This window comes from Cinclus cinclus, chromosome 2, assembly GCF_963662255.1.
Source record: "Cinclus cinclus chromosome 2, bCinCin1.1, whole genome shotgun sequence".
In the NCBI taxonomy this organism is placed as follows: Eukaryota; Metazoa; Chordata; class Aves; order Passeriformes; family Cinclidae; genus Cinclus; species Cinclus cinclus.
In genome coordinates, this window is record NC_085047.1 from 20,133,437 (window position 1) to 20,153,248 (window position 19,812).

Sequence of the window (19,812 nt, forward strand, 5' to 3'; positions counted from 1 at the left end):
ATTGACTCAAAGTTTGAACAAAGTTTTTAACTTAGTTTTTCAGTTAGGACAATGTGCTACTAGTGTCTTGCTATGTCCAGAATATATTCTGATGTATTCCTCCTCTCAGGAATTGCCTTTAATGTGCACTCTGTTTTAGTGAAATCATGTCAGGCAGGAGTAGCTAGTTTAAAAACATTTATATCAAATTACAAATGATCTTATCAAAGATAGGTGTATACCTACAACCAGATTTCTGTTTTGCAATCAAGCATAAAAATGAAGTTAACATAGGGGAAGAAAAAGTCACTTAAGCAGTGGTCTTATTCTTTTTACCTTTACTGGACCAAAGTGCTTTTTACTTGTATAAATGATGAGAACAGTTGTCCACGTGACCATGGTGTGTATATCTAGAATTTAAGAGATATTAGATCCATATATATTTCTAGTCAGTGTGTAGAAGAAAAACTATTAATTTATTATAATAATTGGAATGACTGTTTATAATGTACAATAACAAAAAAAAACAAGAAGCAGCCCATGCTTAGCAAGTTAGCATTGGGATAGAAGCACAAGACTTAAAAAACATGTAGCAGATTCACCAGTATTTGTCTATTTCAGGAGCAGTCCACCTGAGTTGATGCTTTTTCACCTGGCATATTCTCTGTACTGTGACATGCTGCAATGTACTGTTAATCATCTTCAAAAATTGCTGTTAGTGGCTAACCTCTAACTTTTGTCATTGGCAGTACCTACAGTCAGGACCTCTTAATTCTGTCTATAAATATCCCACCATGGTTTAAATTTGTAACTCTCTACGACCTGAAATGGAGTCACTGTTCTTGGCCTCAGATTTTACCATCTCCATGTGGATGTTAGGCTTTTGCACAAATTTTGCGTAAAAGAAGTTATTTCAGTGTGTTACTGAGTCAGAAGACAGAAACTACATGGAATAGCACAGTTCTGCTGGCCAAGATTTTGTCTAGTTTGACGTCAGTGGGATATTCCTTGGAAGATCTGGTTTTGTGTGCAAATGAGTTTGGAATAAGAGGTGCAATATTCTCAAAGAACATTAATATCTTTTACTGCTTCAGTGGAATTATTGCTTGCTCCTTCAGGGCACACAGTGATCTTCTGTATCTATGAGATTGCTAAGATACTCCAATGGAAAAAAAATTACTGTGACATTTTTCAGCAAACCATTCTTTTGGCTTAACTCCCTACAGATTAAGAGCATAAACCAATAGAGTGCTATGTATTTCTTTCAAGATAACCCCCAATGCTAATCCCTTGTTGAAGCAAAATTATTCACTGCCATTTTTGTGGACCAAAATTGAAAGGCAAAATTTTGAAGCATTCTTGGAGTGACCATTATCTCTCATCAGACCCTTAGCCCTAGAATTCAAAATAAAATAAAAATATCTAAATCAAAAAACTCAAGTTTTTAGTTTTATGTAATTGATGAAAACTACATAACACCAGAAAGCACAATTGGTGGAACCTTTCTCAACATCCTCTGCTTTCTGACACCAGTGGAATAAAGGCAGTTGATGAGAGAAGATGGCAAAGTCATGATATTCTGCTGCACAGCAATATTAAGTTCCTCTTTTTTATTATTTCCAAGAGAGTAAAAGGCTTGTTTCCTCTCTGCCTATCTGTGTTCAAACAAGTATTATTGGACAGATCTGTCTAAATAAAAGTAGTGGGACTTAATTTACTGCCCATCCAGGTCTGAAAAGGGGAAAATACTTCGTAGATTTTTCTTTCTTTTTATTTGCTTTGATTAGAACATCTCTGTAGCTGTGGGTCAAAGAAGGTGGACTTTGACTTACAGTTCTTTAGGAAAAAAAGTCAAGGAATGGTACAAAAACCATTTTACCTGAGTTAAATGAAAGCAGGGTTTATAGATACAGAAAATATAATATTTTAGTGAGTGCAATGTATAGAAAAACAAACACACTTTCAGATACATGCAAAAATAGGAGTTTAAAACCTGAAGGTATTTCTTTTTTAAGTTAAAAACTGTGACAAATTCACATTGACATTGCTTTAATTGGTTTGCCTGTGATTTAAATGTCCTAATATCATACTTGCAAGCAGCACAGATTTTGTTTTGTACTAAAAAAAAAAAAAAAAAAAAAAAAAAAGGAAGGGAGAACCAGAAAAGAGTCTGTACTTAGACTTTATGTTTTATAGAACATAGAAGTAGGGTTTTTAAAACCCTGAATTCAGAAAGATATGTGCCTGTCTCTTCCTGTACCTATTTACAATCTTCTGTCATTATGCAGCTGCCAACTAAGGTGCCCTTTGTATTGCAAGTGTCATACAAAACGTACTTTAAACATAGCAGAATTTCTTAAAGGAAAACATACAACTGCAAGTACACTTCTTGAGTTTCAGATGCTTTTCAATTGTTGTGGGAGTACACGCATAAAGCTTGTTTAAACTGGAAAGATTTGTTGTTGTTGAGTCTCTCCCTCTTCTGAGCCTCTCATTCTTCATTTCAGTCATTCTACTAAAAGGTTTAAGTAAAATAAGTGAATTTTAATGATCATGTAGAAGTCAAAATTAAATTAGAAAGTGCTTTGCAAACTTAACTGGTAATCATCAGTGGTGTCATTCTTTCTGTTTTTTATATATGCTGGTGTCTGTTATTTTAAAGTAAATTTAGCAGTAAAAAAGGAAACAATATAATCAACTTCATGTGTCAATTTACGCAGTACACAATGTCTGAAAATTCATAGTTCAAATAATTTCTTTATTACTTTCTAACATTAAGTGGATACTGCACTTTGAATGAAGTCTAACTATAAATAAATAAATATTTGGTATGCTGGTAGTCTCTTTTTAAAAATTCTGATTACATTTCTGTGAACAAAAGAGAAATGAGCTTTATAATCTTTTGCATCTGGTGACACAAAATCACAGAACTGGAATGTTCTTATATCTCCAAGGCTTAATTGTTTGTTTAGTGTTACGTGTGACTAAAATAGTAACGATTAAATTGTTTGGAGTTTTGGCTGGGACCTGGTTCCAAATAGATCCATGATAAACTAACCTAACCTTGAATTTTCATAAAACTATCTGCCTTATAAGATTTCCAGTATCTAATTGTTTGTGTCTGAATATTTGACTGTACTGGCATGTTCTGCGAATCTGGCTGAAAAGAGATTTGGTTAAAAAATGGGAAAATGACACTAGAATTCTTGGCAAAACAGTATCATTCACACTGAGAGATGAAAACTTAATGTCTTGCCTATCCATCCTAGAATTTTGCTTCTTTTAACAGTGAATAAGATTTGCTTTATCTCAAAGGCAAAAGCCCTCTGTGCTGTTTCTTTGAAATGGCCCTTTTATTTTGATTTCTAGTGCAATGAAAAGGCTGTCTCTAAACTGAGCACTGCCTTGCATTGTAGAATTTTATAAAACAAACGATGTAAACTGAACATAGAAAATAACAACCTTCTGTTAGGCTGAGAATCTTTTACATTGACTTTGCAGATATAGTAATCACTACAATGGTTGGCCTATGAGTAACCTTGTCCTCTCTAGTGGCTTCCTTTAAATTATGAGCCTGGTCTTACTTATCTTATTTCTGCCATCACATTTTGTGCATGTCTTATGTGAAGGCAAGCAAAGTAAAAATATCATCAAAGATATAGAGTTTCAAGAATGCAGACACTAAGCATTCAATGATGTTGCATAAATGCATGTGGGGAGAGGCTCTCTTGATAGATGTAGGCTCTTTATTCCCCTGTTGTGGTGGGTTTTGCTGGTTTTTTTTTTCCTTGTTATTACAGTGATTAATTCTGAGTGTAACAAAACCTCTCACCTGTGCGTGACACCTTTTGTTTTAAATTGTTGACATTTTCACTGTCTAGTAAAAAGTTAGGAGGTAAAATTTCTCTGTAGCTCCTAGGGTGGCCTTATGGTGGTGGTATCTTCAAATGAGTGGATCATTGCCTTTAACGGGGAGAGAAGGAGGTACTAACTTTTGTGGAGTTTGACAAAAGAGCTCTAATGTTTTATAGAGTGCCAGCTGCCAAAGAAACAGAGTGAGCCCTGCAATTATTTGATTAACATTTGTTGTAAATAGAAATACAAGAGTATTCAATAAGCATCATTCTGATAAAATGTCCCCCACCAAAACACATAACAAATCACTTGATCAAAATTAAATGTTAAATATTGTTAGGTCTTTACACTTGCTGAGAATCTAGACAAAACTAATTTCTTACCAAGTGTAGCTGGGTGTGCCATCTCCTTGCTGAAACATCAAACCAGTATTCACAGGTGGGAATAGTATTCCTAGTAGTGATCCACAATGCTTTACTTGGATACTAGCAGTTAGGGCCCTGTGGTGAACAATCAGTTTTACCTTTTCTTACCTTACAGAGATAATGGGAAATGTTTTGTTGGAGAAACATGTAGTGTAGCTTTCCCCTCTATGTGCTGATGATAGCACTCTATTTCAGCCTGCCTTCGATCATTCTGGAGGGAATCTATGAAGATGTTTTGTTGAATGTTTCCAGTTCAGCCAGCTGCACTCATTTTGTGCATGTGTGTCACTGCCACAAGGGGTTTGATAGATGTGAGTGGTGACACTGGATCCTACTGCTTATTCATGTCTTCAATTATATGTGTTGACTGTTTGATATTTTATTTTTGATGAAAGAAAGGTTTGAAAAAGGAAGAAATTAAAATTACAACAAAATTAAGTTGGTGCAGTGTTCTCAGGCAGACACTGAAATTGCACTTTATTTGGCAGTTTGTTGGTCTGGTTTAACAATGAGCTGTTGTTCTTTAGTGACAAAACTTGGCATTTCTGAATTTTTACTCTAAACAAATGATTGCATTTCCCCAAAAGCACATGCAGATATTTAGATGTTTTTAATAGTCAAATGATGTTGACTTGCAAATTGTTAAATGGAACGTCATTTTTTATTGCTTTTTATTGAAATGGTTGAGGAAATTCTGTAATTTCCATCAGTGTTTTTAGTACTTGCTATAGCACATTTCTACTGAAATAATTATACCCTTAGTGAACTTTTTACAGGCTTGGAACTCTTTGAGTTGAGAGCACATTTCTTCTGTGCTGTATGTTTCTCTTCCTAATGGCATAGTTTTGGCACAATTATGAAAATCCTCTTTTCAGATTTTATAATAGTCTTGAATTTAAGTGAAAGATGGGGTTGGTGGGGTTTTGTTACGTGCAATTTTTCTTGGTTATTTTAATTCATGTTAGAGCAAAGGAATTTCCAGGTATGGAGACAGCATGAAAAGTAGAACATTTTGTCCACTAGAAACGAGTGGGGACAGTCACTTAAAAGCCTATTCCTTATCAACAAGTTTTTAGTGTTTTGTTTTCTCATGATTTCTGATGCAGCTGTTCTTTTAGATTGTTCAATAACTGAACTGAATCAGTATATTCTCTTTTTCCCATCACATGTGAACACTTTATTTCTATCCCATTGGATTAAAATACGTAGGAAAAGGTAAGGATGAAGATGAAAACAAATGAAAATTCATCTTTCAGGCAAGGGAAGAAGGGACTATTTACACTTGAAATCACATTTGATGTCTGTCTATACTTATCCCAAATCCCTTACAAAAAGACTCTGTGGGGTCCAGTAAGAGGCATTTGTGTGGAAGATTTAGTTTGTTTATTAAAGTTATAACTTTTGCAAGACAGTGACAGGAAGTTGATATGAGCTTAGTCTTTTAGTTAATGGCTGTGTGACAACAAATGGATCAAGGGGATAAAGGAGAAGAGATTTTCCTTCTTTTTGTATTGCCAATAATTGATTGTTTAAAATGTTCTTTGTCAGTTTAACTGATAATTAGGTCTATTATTTGACTTTTGATTAGATCACAGCCCACAGAACTAAGAAGGCAGATTATTATTTGGTAGTCCTGGAGTTGAGAGAAGATACTCACTGCTTGTCTTTTTCTCCTTCCTGTTTTTTTTTCTTTTTCAAGTTTTAAGTTAGACTATATCTTGTCTTAAACACAAAGTAGTACAATTAATGAAGTTATATGAGCCAACATAAATATTGATCTTTTAACCTGGTGAAGTAGGTTACTGAATGAACTGAGTTGTAACAAGTAAACCAGGAGAATATATTTTTGGTGCCAAGAAAACAAATTTGACAGTTATTGCATAAAATATGTAAAAAAGTAAACCATTATATATGGAAATATTTTCCATGAGTGACACTTGCCTTATCTTAGGTTGCGTTTTAATAGTGAAGTAGGAATTTCTGTGTACTCAACAGTCTTGTTTCATGGAAACTGTACTCTGAAAGTGCTCTTCTGTAACTTCATAAGAAGCAGCTTTATGAATTCACTGTATTAGGTTTGGTCCGCTATGAAATTTTAGTCTGGACTTTTGAAACCTTTTCAGTTGTTTAAGAACCTTTTCTTTGGTTGGTTCAGGGTTTTTTAAGTTCTCTTCCTTTTTCTCTCTATAATTGTCTACATAATGCCTGTAATAAATCTCACAATCTTGATTTGCAAGCATTAAGTTATTCTATGTAAGTGTAGCAAAATACAATTGGACTGAAGCCATCCCTTTTCAGATGTTGTAAATGTGAGATAGATATGGATGATGCATATGAACTATTTATGTTATGTATAACAATTTTCAGTAATACTTGGATTAAAAAGTTGCAAATCTCTCAGAGATTTGCTTTTCAGAAAAAAGAAACCTCCACTCCATTCTGGTAGTGATTCAGCCCACATATTGAAAATGATGCTATAGTAAGCAGGGGAGTTCTTGTGCAGAAGCTCTCACCATTTCCACTGCCTTGTTTTTGATTGGTTAATGTTGCAGTCATGCTTTTTCAGGGTGGTGCTCCTTGACAGAATTGGGCAATTTCTGTAGAAATGTTTCCTGGTTTCATAATCTGTTAGTATTCATTGCAGTATTGATTTAAACTGCTGAAAGTAATGTCTTGGTTTATTTTGTTGTTTGAAGTGGAGGCAATGCATAATGGGATCTCTGAATATGGAACGTATTATACAAACAACAGATATTACTGGTCTTCCCTGGAGAATGTTTTTGGACTAATTTTGATGGGAACACCTTTCACCAGATGGATATAGAAGATTCTGAGATCATTAGAGGCTTCTTGACTAGCAGATTCATGATTCAGTTGACTGGTTCTGCCATATGTTGGAATCACAGGAACTGCTTGGATTGGGAGATTACATTTTGTGGTTAGAACCTCACCTACAATGGGTGTTTGTGAATAAGGAGAGTCTCCTTTGGCTCTTTGTACAATACTCCTCATGTCAGGGTCTGTATGGTAGGGTATATGTGGAATAAATCTGGCTTTTCTGATATTTGGTGACCATAAAGAGCCAGAAGTTACAAGAACAATGGAATATTATTATTGTTGTTATTGTTGTTATTATTATTATTATTATTATTATTATTATTATTATTATTATTATTATTATTATTTCCTCTGCAAAAATTTTCATAATGAGTTCCTTTCTGTAGATCTATTTTTTTCTCCTCAAGCAGGTTCTATACAGTTCGCTACAGAGAAAAAGGTAAAGACAAGAAATGGGTTTTTCAGCTCTGCCCAGCTACAGAGACAGTGATTGACAATCTGAAGCCAAACACACCTTATGAATTTGGAGTTAAAGACAATGCAGAGGACAGTATTTGGAGCAAGACTTTGAATCATAAGACAGTACTGTCTAGTAAGTATTTGACAATAGTTATAGATTTTGGCAGTATTTTTCCTCTATTATGGTATTACTTAGAGTAAGCTACTGATCAAGATTTTATTGTTTAAATACCATCCATCATGCCCCTAAAAGTTCTTTTAGAAATTGCTGAAAATAGAAATTTTTGATTTTGAAAAACTGCCATCTAGTCTTCTGAAAGGTGTTCTCTTGTGATTGCAAATAGAACATCTGCTGCAGGTTGGTAGAATTCTAATGGTGTTTAGTACACATACACATAAAGTGTTGAGTATGAATATTTATACTTATAAGTGGATTCTAAGTTTTTCCTTAGGACACAAATAATAAGATGATCAAGTAATGAACTAATCCATCAACCATCATCCAACTAATCCATTTATTTTCTTCCATCAATTAGTATGAGTGATGGAAACTATTAGCATTATTTGAATCTTCTTTTACATCTGCATTTACATTGAAACTGGTATTAAAGCTAGACAGGGCCTGTCCTGCCTCAACTGGCCCTTTATGACTCCACTCAAAAGTTGAATTTGAAGGTGATTTTCAATCAAAGTTTTATATGGATCATGTCTGAAGCATGCAGTGTCATATATGCTTTTGCTTGTGTTTTCATGGAGGCAGTGTATAACACCTCTGGCTGGCTGTCAGTCGTATTTTAAGGTTCTCCTCTGAAGGTCCCACGTTAATGTAGGAAAAGTGATGTCAAATTAACCACTGTGAAAGCATGTACTGCTGAAAAAATCATTCATACCAGCAGAGGAAATAGGCATCAGCAGAGTTTTCCTCCTTTTAATGAGAAGAAGAGAGGACTTCAGAGAGATTATCCGATTTCATTTATTTTCCTCAAGCATTTGCATAAGGGTATTTTGAAACATGATGTTGGTCAGATGATGCTGCAAACTCCTATGTTTAGTATTTTTAGCTTGACTCTAAGTGTAAAGAATGGGAATTCTCATCAGAGAGCCTTATTCATATGAGATTTCCAGCTGAAATTTAATTTGGACTTCAGCTTTGATTTCTGGGTGAGTTACAGAGCTCATATTCTTGAGGATAAAGGAGGGGAGCAGTATGGTGGCTTGTAACACTGGGAAAACCTTCATACTCCCTAATAAAGAGCTTTGCTGGCCTTCATTATAAAGTACAAAGCTGTAATTTTGAAGCACCTGCCCAGCATCCATTTAGCTGTTTTAGCAATCCAGAATAATGCCATTGCTATACCATGAGCTTGAAGAGCATAATGGTGGTAGTATTTTCCCATATCTGATTCACAAAAGGCTCTGCTTTGCAGCCTTACAGATAACTTACCAAGTGTTAATTTCTGCATTTCAAGCATCTTGAAGTCATCTGTAGAGCAAGTGATGAAATATATTTCAGCACTTAGAATAAGAGAGAGTGATAAGTGCAAAAAGTTTACTGTTTATTACTTGTTCAAGATTGATGAAAACATAACCAAATTTTCTCTTTCTATATAATGTATTTATAAATAGTATTTCTTACAGACATTTTACATTTTTAATAAGTCAGGAGAAAAATTCTTGTAAGTTTATGGAGACCCACTGACTTTGGTTGAAAATTTATTTCTTGTAAGACTTCATATTCTATTTAAATAAGATTTATTTTGTCTACCATGTAGGCTTGTGTGTCCAGTGGATGCTTCTGCAGCAGCAAGATCCAGGGAGCTTGTGATTACCCTGCATATCTACATTCTAGTCTATTGATAAAGCATCTTATAATCAGAAAATTGTCAGCACTTTTGAATTCAAGCCTTTCATATTTTTAGTGTATAGCAGGTAGATACAGAAAGTGTGGGCAATAACCAGAGTGTATAATTATAACAAATATATAACCAGATGACTGTAAAGTTTATCAATCAGCACAGCCACTTATTTTCTGTGTTAATTTCCTGTTCCTATCAACTCAAGTTCTTCTTACATAGGGAAACATCTCAACCTAAACCAAACATCCTTCAATGTAAATGTTCTTTTTCCCACTGAAGAATATATCAATTACTAGAAACTGAGAGTTCTTTTGCATGTTCCTGGATTTGTTGAATCCACAGGCCAAATTTTTGTTATATACTCAACATGTTGGGAGGGGCTGGGAGGAGAATCTGCTTTTAATTCATGATTTGAGAGCACATGAAAGGCATGGCAAAAGTTCAGCATTTATTTAACTGATATTTTTCAGAAGACATGAATGTAGCTTATTTCAGACCATCTTAGCATGATTTTCTCATGAAGTCAGTGTGAAAATTCTGTCAGTTTTCCCTTGAAATCAGGCCAATAGTAAGTCCTGTTCTTTAGAAGTACCAAGCACTTTGAAAGACCATTTTTCATACTTAAAAGTAGAAAAGCAGAAGATACACAGAAAGTTTGAAACATCATGCTAGACCAGAATAGGTGCTGAACAGAACTGCTTCTTGACTTAACATCTGCATCACAAGAAACTTCTAGCACTTAGAAACTAAGAGGAAAACCTAAGAGAAAAAACAAAAAAACCCCTGAGATTAAATTCAAGGTTTTTTTATACACTAAGATAAACAAAACCATAAACAGAACAAGAAGAATACATTTCATTTCTTTGCTGTCAAAATGTGAAGAGAAGGCCTTGCAGATGTATAAATAGATCTGGAGAAACAAACAAAAAAAAAATTCCATTGTGTGTTTTTATACAGGCTTTTAATTAAGCCTCTTAACTTTCCTAGCTGATGAAAAAGGTGAATAAACTTGGTTTGCTTTGCTTTGGACAAAACAAAAACATAATTCTATATATTTATTTGTCTTTCTGTCAAAACAGGTAAAAAAGTAAATGGACAACTCCAGAATATGTACAAGCTGCTACCCAATTCCCAAACACAGGTATGCAAAACAGTCTTTTTAAAATCTGATTTGTGTTGCATATGATCAATTTTTTTATTCTCAATTAGTCTTCCGTGAGAAAGAATTATCAAGGCCACAAAATGCCAATATAGGAAACAGTCTGTTAAATGCAAAGTATGGAAAATGTATAATTGTGTTGATGGGCAAAAAAATTTGAGAACTGTAACTGAGATGATTATGTACACTTACTCCAACCAATTGAAGATGAATCTGATAGTTTCCATGTGTAGATTACAAACTTAAAAGTTTCTTATTCCTTTGTAGTAGTGAGGTTTGTTAATCTGTGAAATTTGTGGTGATCAGTTAGCCTTGTGATAGCTTGATGATGTGATTTTATAGATTAATTTTGTATATACTCAGGTCTTCTAAATTAGTCACCCCACTGAATTCACTGATAGTTCCCATATGTGAGGCAAGTGTTTGCAGAACCAGAGGAAGCTGGAAAGAGAAATTTATTCAAGTTTGCTAGGCTTTCCATTAAATCCCTTTATGTGGCATGCTAGAATTTTTGCCATTTCATTTTTTAAAAATTATGATTTTTATAAACAAGTGAAGATTCTTTTTCCCCACCAGACTTTTTCATAAACATTCTCAAACAAGCATGGATAGATTTAATTTGTTTATGGATGCATGTACCCAGATACATTTTCTTCCAAGAGCAGAAACAGAAATGAAGGCTCTCTAGATCGAACCAGCTAGTGGGGTTTTAATACAGTGAAAGATAGACATTTTAGTCATAACTTCTGAGCCTTACAAGTTCTACTACGAGATCAAATTGTTTTCTTTATATTTCCTTTCCTTGGTTTTTCATCAAAGTGCAAGTTTCAGCATCTAATCTTCTGGAGGATTTTTTTTTTTGTTCTGCTTCTTTTTAGGTTTCTATCACTGTGGCAGGCTATGGGATAGCTTCCCAAGAAAAGTTGTAGAAATCCTTCTTACTTTAGACATTTGGAGGGTTAACTCAGGAGTGCTAATTATTACAAGAGAATAACCCATTCTTCACAATTCTCTTCTGTCTCAGATTTTCCAAATGTTTTCATAGTAGGAAACGGTAATGTATTGTTTCCCATTGTTTGTTTTTCATATTTCAGAATATTTTAAGTGGTCTGTAATTATCATACCTGGAATTCTGTCAGGAATCAAACCATAATTCATTAAATACATTTTCTTCTTGGAATAATTAGTTATGGACAGAATTGTAGAATCAATGAGGTTGGAAAAGATCTTTAAGTTCCTCAAGTCCAGCTGCTAACCCAGCACCATCACCATGTTTACTATTAAACCATGTCCTCAAGTACTGTATCCATATATTTTTTAACACTTCCAGGCATGATGACTCCATAATTTCCCTGGGCAGTCATTTCCAATGCTTAATACCTCTTTCTGTGAAAATTAATTTTCCTAACATCTGATCTAAACCTCCTCAGTGCAACTTGTGGCCATGTCCATTCATTTAGGGCAGTAATACATCAGTTATTGCATTACATAATTAGATCAATATAATGCTTACATTATTGGAAATATGTCTTGCATTCATGAGAAAATGTTTTATTTGTGAGTAATATGAATCCATATTAGATATTCAGGAGGGTGCTCATCTCTTTATGTTGATGAAGTCGACTTGACTATTCTTCCCCTTGGTCCCATGAGTGCCTTTAAAGTTACACAGCCCAAGAGCAGGTAATTCATTCTGGAATATGTAGTGCAAGCTGAGTTCCTTTGCTTCTCTTAGCAAGCCCTGTGTGCCAGAACCCTGACTGCTGTGCTCCTTCTGTGCAAGGACGGTTTCTATTTATGCAGCAGAAGTCCTGAGAAAGTGAGCTAAGACAGTTCTCCAAATATTTGCACAGCTCAAGTATGAAAGGAGGACTAGAGCCAACATCTAGCCTTTTTTGTGATCTTCACAGGGCTTAGCTCCAGAGCAGTACTGCTTTATCACACTCCACAGAAATATCACTAAAACATACCATAGATTATTCTAAAAATTGTCTTATCATTCTCACTTTAGTGGTGCAAAAAGCCAAAAAGCAGATAGTTTGCATTGTTCCTTTAGTTTCCACAGCACTAGGTGGGGTATGTTTCAGTGGTGCAATCAGATCATTGATGCAAAGCCAGAATGAGTGTTATTTAGGCCAAATTTATTTGTTTGTGGTTTATTTTACTCCAAAGGCACAACTGACTCATATCAACATGGTCCTAACTCTTCTCTGTAAGGACATTTTTAAAGGCTATTTATTAAAAGAACGTTACTAACCCATCTAGTCATTCTGCCCTTTCAACATTGGTCAGATATCATCTTGTGTTTCTTTTGGCAGTTTCATCCTTTAAGTTTGTCTAAGCTCCTGGGGCTGTGTGAGCAGCAACTAATGAGAGAGTGGAAGAAAGCAACTGCTCTAGAAATGGTCATTCTTCTTCCCTTCATAAACAATGGGTAGTGGTAGGGCAGAGAAAATATCAGAGAAATTTATTGCCTGCTCTGTCTGGTTAAGTTCCCCTAATTTCATAATGTTGGCCTGGAAGGTGGGATCCTCCCCAGTTTTTCCAGCCAAAAAGGACTCAGCTTCTACCATTTGTTAAACTCTAGGAGGAAATATCCCTGCTCTTCCAGATCTTATTCAGTCCAGACTGACCATGATCCTTCCTTGAGGAGTCACTTACATGCATACCAGTTATTTTTGGCTTCTTTTAAGTATCAGAATACAACACAGAAAGAAAGAAAGAACAAGTGTCTCTTCAAGTAATGTTGCCACACACTGTTTCACAGAATGTTTGAGATTTGCAGTCTGGCAAGAATATGCTGTGTGTATATGATAAGAAGTGAGATGCCTGACCTATGGTATAATTTGCATCTCTAATTTTCCTCTGAAAAGAAGGAATACCTCATTTGGCATCTTCTTTCATGATGGCAACAGTTGTTTTAATAACTAATGTTCCTAATACCGATACGCTTTTTATTCCCTGTCTGAAAAATATGGTTGATAGTGCCATTCCTACAGATGATGGGCTGATGTTTCCGAAATAGTTTGTATAAGTAGTAAATATTTCTAGACCTAGGAGTGTCTAAATTTGTCACTTTGTGGAAACTGAGAAGCAAACTTTGACAACATTTCAAGTGCAGCTGTTACAGATTTGTGCAGGTGAGCAGTCCAATTATAGCAGCTGGGGAACATGGATTTCATGTCAATTATTCATTCCTGACTAAAAAAAATCTACATTTTTAATGTATTTAAATGAATTTGGAATTTTTATATTGCTATCATTGTAGCCATCCATTATTATTAAACAAAGAATGGTCTTGTCAGTTTAATAACCATTTACTAGTAAAGAACCATTTACTAGTAAAAAGATTGATAGTATTTATGATTAGAAGTTCTACAGCAGAGGTTGCACAAGTACTCACTACATCTTCAGAGCTGTTCATTTGATTGTAAGGCTTCTGATGAAAATACAGTAAAATTAACACCTTCTAACAAATCCATTCCTTCCCATTTGTTAGTCACATGAATAGGAGAGCTACTTCAAAAGCAGACCATCTGCAACACATTTTTTTCACTAGAAGACAAAATGGAAATGTGAAAAAGGAAAAATAAAGAAGGAAGATTATTTATATCCTCATATAGTGACAATGATTGAAATCTTCAGTTAATTTAAGACCTCACCAATGCAAAACTGTAATTAGGTAGCAGAGAGTAATGGCTTTCACAGGATAAGTTGCCTCCATCCATTTCCTCAAGGAAAGGTCCATCTCATTTGTGGAGATTGGCCTTCCTCCAGCTTCTTAAACTTTGGTATGTGTTTAATGTGTACCCAACCATTGTTTTAAAAGCTTTTCAGAAGTATTTAGATTAGAACAGAAATAGTGATTTTTAGGCAAATTATTAGCACTTCGTAATCAAATGCAGACTTTACATGCAAGTGTTCTTTCACATGAAACAGACCACATGTCATAAAGTGCAAAATTAACATTATCTGATTCTGATTTGAGCAGAATCTATTTAGCATGAAAGGTGATTGTTGGAGTTATTTTCTTTCTTGTAAATCAACTATAACTTTAAAAATCCCCTTTTAACGTACTTAGCATTTTTATGTTGTTAGCATTAGAGTCTACCTTCTCTCATCACTTGAGTGTATAATAACTGTGGGGTCCATTAATGTATTCCTTTTTTGTTTTTGTTTTTTTTATTTTTTTGTGGTACCAATATAATTGGATATTCACATTTAGGCAAGATGTAATCTGGGTCAAAGAGAAATGGGCAGCATAAAAGTCCAAGTATTTAGCATAAAAATGTAAGAATCATGTGGGTGGCTGACCATTTGTGCTTTGGAAACAATTCCACTCCATAAAATTATTCTGAGCTCATCTACTTTAATCAGGCTATACACCCAAGAGTGCTGATGGTTTACAAATTTGGTTCTGGAATAGTCTGTGTTCTAAATACAGTATTCCTGAGAATATGTTTGTTTCCTGTGCTCCAATTGTAATCGCATATGTTTCAGATGTTTTGCTGTAGTTAAATTTCAGCTTTTCTTAGCATTCTGGACTATTTCCCAATGAGGGCTCCAGAGATATGTAAAAGAAAAAAAAAAAGAATTAGGGTTTCCTAAGCTGTTAAATACTGTGCTTTTATTGAGCAGAACGTCTGAAACTGATAGAAGGAGGTCAAAATGCAGTATTATCACAGTAGCCTGCGGGAACTGAAGCAATAGCTCAACCACCAGGGACCAGGGCCAGAGCCATATCCAGTGTTAACTTGGGAGAGACGTGGGATTGGATTAGAACACTCTATTTTTTTTACTCAGTTCAATTACTATTGTGGCAATTATCCCAACGCGCTATTTTATCTTTTTTTCCCCTCTTTTTTCAGATTATACTGAGTGATAGTAAGAAGTTGGTCCCTGTCACAATAATCAAACAAAGTAAGTTTATGTATTTTTAAAAAATTATTCTTATCTTCTGCAAGAGTAACTTGAGATTAAAATGAGTCAGGCCAATGGGATGTCCTGCAGCTGGCCCTATAATAATATAAACATAGAACATCAGTATCACCAAAATTGATATACTAGGGGAAAGAGGTCCACAATTAGGAGACGACGTAGAAGAAACACAGTTTGCAGTCTCTTAAATTGGATGTAAATACAGAAAAGATTAGGATGGTGTCCTCATCTGCAAATATTGAGGTAAGGGTTTTAGAATGCTGAGGTTTGTTTCAGGTGTGCTTTTGTTTCTTATTCAGAATATTCTTATTCTTTATTTTGTTGCATATTAATTTCTTATTCTTATTCAGTTGGGTTTTTTTTTAAATTAGCTTCTAATATCCCTGTGTTTTCTCCACAGTTATTCAAAATCGGACACAGTCAAAAGCACCAGATAGTTCTTCTCTCCCAGGAGCAATATTAGGTGACTAGAAGATATTTTTATTATTTCTCTTAATCTCTGGTTGAAATTTAGAATTGTGCAAATGCTTTTAATTTTCTTGATCTTAATAGTTTTTCCTTTCATATCAAAGTGTATGTTGCAGCTGGTGTAGGCAATATTACATTTTATGGTGATACAGATGGTTCAAGAATGTTGTAGCTTAAGTGAAATAGAATAATTTTATTTTCATTGTATTTGAAAGAAGACACTGGCATTGTTTAAGCCAAAGAGTTCTTTCATACTTCAGATGAAGTTCTGTGGTAAGGCTCGTGTCGAGATGAGGGATTGTTCTTACTGGGTTTTTAAGATATCACAAGAAACATCACATCTACAGTCACAAACATGATATATTAAACTACAGAAATCTTGCAATTAGAATTTGATGTTAGAGCTCAGGACATTACTGTTTCCCTCGAAGCCATTCAGTTTCATGCTTTATTTTCTCATTTCACCCATAAAAATATGCAATATTGGCTTAGAACATAAAACCAGGGGAAATTCTGTCATATACATTCTGTCTGAAAAATGTGTGGTGAATTACTGGTCTGCCTGAAATTGCCATGAAAGGATCACTGCATCACATACCTTGTGACCAATTTGTTCCTGGATTTATTGTTCAGTCCTTAACATATGGAAATCTTTTCTATGACTGTAAGTCTTTGGCTTAAGTTTTCTTTGTGTGAGTTTCTGTGTATTGATGTGAGTCAAACACACGCATACTAACCCAGTCTGGTGTTGAGCCTACTTGGCCCACCAGATAGAATCTGTCCCAGTATCTGTGGTGCTGCAGTATTCCAGGGCTGTGTGTTCCAGTGTGAAATTGTTTCCAAGTCTCATAAATCATGAAACGATGGTGATAGTATGAAGGAGTAGTATAAAGGTGAAATAGCACCAAATGGGAGAGATAATTATGGGATAGAGCATATGCATTTCCCAGATATTCACACTAAACTGGAATTAATGGCTCACATCTTTCTCTCTAGTGCACCTTATTGTTCCAGGTCTCAATGAAAGTCAGCAGAAGCTTCCTCCTCTCCTGACAATAGAGGATGTACCTCAAGCATCCAGGAAAAAACTGGGTAAGCAGAAATTCTGGGCAAATTAAAAATGCTGAAAACCATTTTGCACTGTGAAAATAATGATTTGTAAGCCATCGAATCCTTGCTGTAAATTTTATTTTTAAAGTATCTTTTAATGAATGAAACAAAACCAAAAATGCATGTGTTTAACATGGCTTGTAGTGATTGTGCGGTGGAAGTCCAATGCGGTCCTAAAGGACCTCAGCTGTCCACATTTATCCATGTTGGCTTACTTGGTCAAACTAAAATGGGACAGAAATAAATCTGTGCTAAAAGAGAGCAGCTATATCTTTGTAGTTACTCTCTAATGTTTGTTCTTTTAGCTAAGAATGAAACTGGAGTATGGCCTGCTGAATCCAAAACACCAGAAGTTCAAGAAATCTCCCCACAGTCCCTTCCAGGTAATGAAAATTCTGTTTTTAGAAACTCTGTGTAATAAGTTTGCCAAATATATAAACTAAAATTAAACCCATCTTTGTGCTGCTTAATCTACAGTTAAAATAGTAGTTGGAAAACAGGAGGCTAGTGGCTGAATTAGCAAGAAGTAATAATGTGGATACAAATCTGAATTTAATTTTGGATGGAAGTTTCAGGAGATATAATTGTTAGGTGTATAAAACTACTTAGAATTAGAACCATACTTTGTGGTGTGATGGATGTATTGAAATTCTGAAAAAAATGGCAAAATGAGGGTTTTTTCTGGCTGTGTGTATCACAGACTATTTTATTAATTTATATGAAAAGTACAGTCATATATTTTAACATTTTCAGTCGGGGGGGGAGGATTGGAAAGAGCTGAATTGTACAGAGTCAAATGATGAAGATTAATTTTTCACCTACTTTATTGACCTACATTTCAGAATTGTTTAAGAAAGCATATGCCTATCTTCATTTTCTGTAGTCTGGCTCTAATCCTATTACTGAGTGTGAAGCCTTGGCTCTGCTGTCACAAGAGACAATAGCTGCCTTCTGCCAACTTTGCTGAAAGGAAGAAGGGATGCTTGGACAGTGGCAAAAATTTAAAATTAAAAAAGAATTTGAGGAAAAAATAGCCAAATATTTGCTTTGGTTTGGTTTAGACATATTATGTGATGCTGGCATTACTCTCTTCTATCAAATCTTTCCTGTCTGAATGCAGTGGTGTAGCATGTGTTTTCTTTGGCATCACACAATTCAGGCAGATGCTGCCCTTGAATATGATTGTGTTATTTTATTCCTTAAGTATATTTAAAAATGCTATGCTTAACTTCATCATACCATCTTAGTCTTAAAAAACCCACCCAGAATAAAAAACCCTGACAAGAAATATATAGAGAGTTTAAAAATGTGTAAAGAAATGCAGCAATATTGTGTAATCATTGACAACAATCTTTCAGACTAACTGATCAAACTTTTTTTCTTCTGTGAAAATTCTAGACCTTTATTTTCTACTCAATAGATGTTTGCCAAATTCTGCTTTAAACCATTCCTTCCTTTCTGCAAAACCTTCATATGGATGGGTCTTTTCTGTTCATCCTAAATATTGAGGGGAAAAAGAAATTATGGTTTTTCACAAGAATTTACTATCAAAAGATGCATTTAAAATGTGTGGATCCTTTTTAGAAAGCTGTAAGGAGTATTTTAGGTTGTTTGATTGGTTTTTTTTTCCTCTTACAGTTTATCGTCTCTTGTGGATTTAAATTTTTTGACTATAGATTATTTACCTTGCTAATAAGGTCAATATTCATAAACTGCTGTTTAAGAACTGGCAATCTGGAAGTATATTTTCTAGAACTTTGCCATTTTTTTGTGAAAGTGAGAGCGAAACACATTTATATGGTTGGTTCTCCATCAGGATCCATGTCCTCAAATCCCAGCCCTCAAGCTTGCATTCATCTTATGAAAATGTATCATTCCTTCTTGATGGAATGTATTGGTCAGTCAGTAAAGAGTGTGAAATGTGGCAGCTGGGGAGGAGAGCATTGGGTCATCCCATTTCCTTTCCTTTGTGTTCTGTAATTATATTTATGTACCAGCATGTAGAATTTCTAAGTATAAACATTGTCATATCCAGACAGACTGCAGAATTGTGTGTTTATGAAGTTGGATAGCATTTCATTATACAGGTAATAATTGGCAAGTACTGTCTTTCCTTGTAACGATTTACTAACATTTTGTTGCAACTAAATATATTATTATTGCTCTCACAGGGGAAGTTACTGAAATATTTAGAACAATTTTCATCTTCTATTTCAAGTTTCCTTTGTGGTTTTGCTTCCATGTCTTTTTTTTTCCTCTGGTGACCATTCCTTTCAGATATTATTTGTTGATCTCAGCAGCGCTGCCTCATGTTGAAGTAAGAGTATATCACACTCCATTATGGTTACAGTATTTCAGTTAAAGAGAAAAAAATAGGAAGTCAGGAAACAGGAAAGTGAGTGTATACTTTAAAAGAAAAATGTTCTTCGATTATAGTTCTGTCTTGCCATGAAATATGGTGAAATAACTTGTCTGGCTAAAATGCGTTAAGTATTCTTTTATGAGTAACTTAGGTGAGAGATCTGAGCATCAACTCTTTGCAAGGCTTGCATTAAAGAGACAGCTTAGTATACAGACATAATTAATTGGGTTTAGCAATAGGACCTACCTCATTATATTTCATCCAGACCTTGCTATTTGAAAAATCATACTGGATTCTTTGAGTAAGGTATAATAATTATTTGCTGTGGAAAGTTTAAGGGCTGGTGCCAGACTGGCAAGAGAA

The 19,812-nt window shown here is 34.7% G+C and overlaps 1 protein-coding gene across 1 annotated transcript in view; it reads left to right on the forward strand.

Annotated features, from left to right (window-relative positions):
• ABI3BP (ABI family member 3 binding protein) overlaps nt 1–19,812 on the forward strand; it is a 124,062-nt gene that overhangs the window by 32,665 nt on the left and 71,585 nt on the right. Inside the window, exons 5-10 of the mRNA XM_062512244.1 lie at nt 7,505–7,689; nt 10,492–10,553; nt 15,440–15,491; nt 15,910–15,972; nt 16,974–17,069; nt 17,393–17,470. Coding sequence (XP_062368228.1) covers nt 7,505–7,689; nt 10,492–10,553; nt 15,440–15,491; nt 15,910–15,972; nt 16,974–17,069; nt 17,393–17,470 — 536 coding nt within the window. The remainder of the gene's footprint in view (nt 1–7,504; nt 7,690–10,491; nt 10,554–15,439; nt 15,492–15,909; nt 15,973–16,973; nt 17,070–17,392; nt 17,471–19,812) is intronic.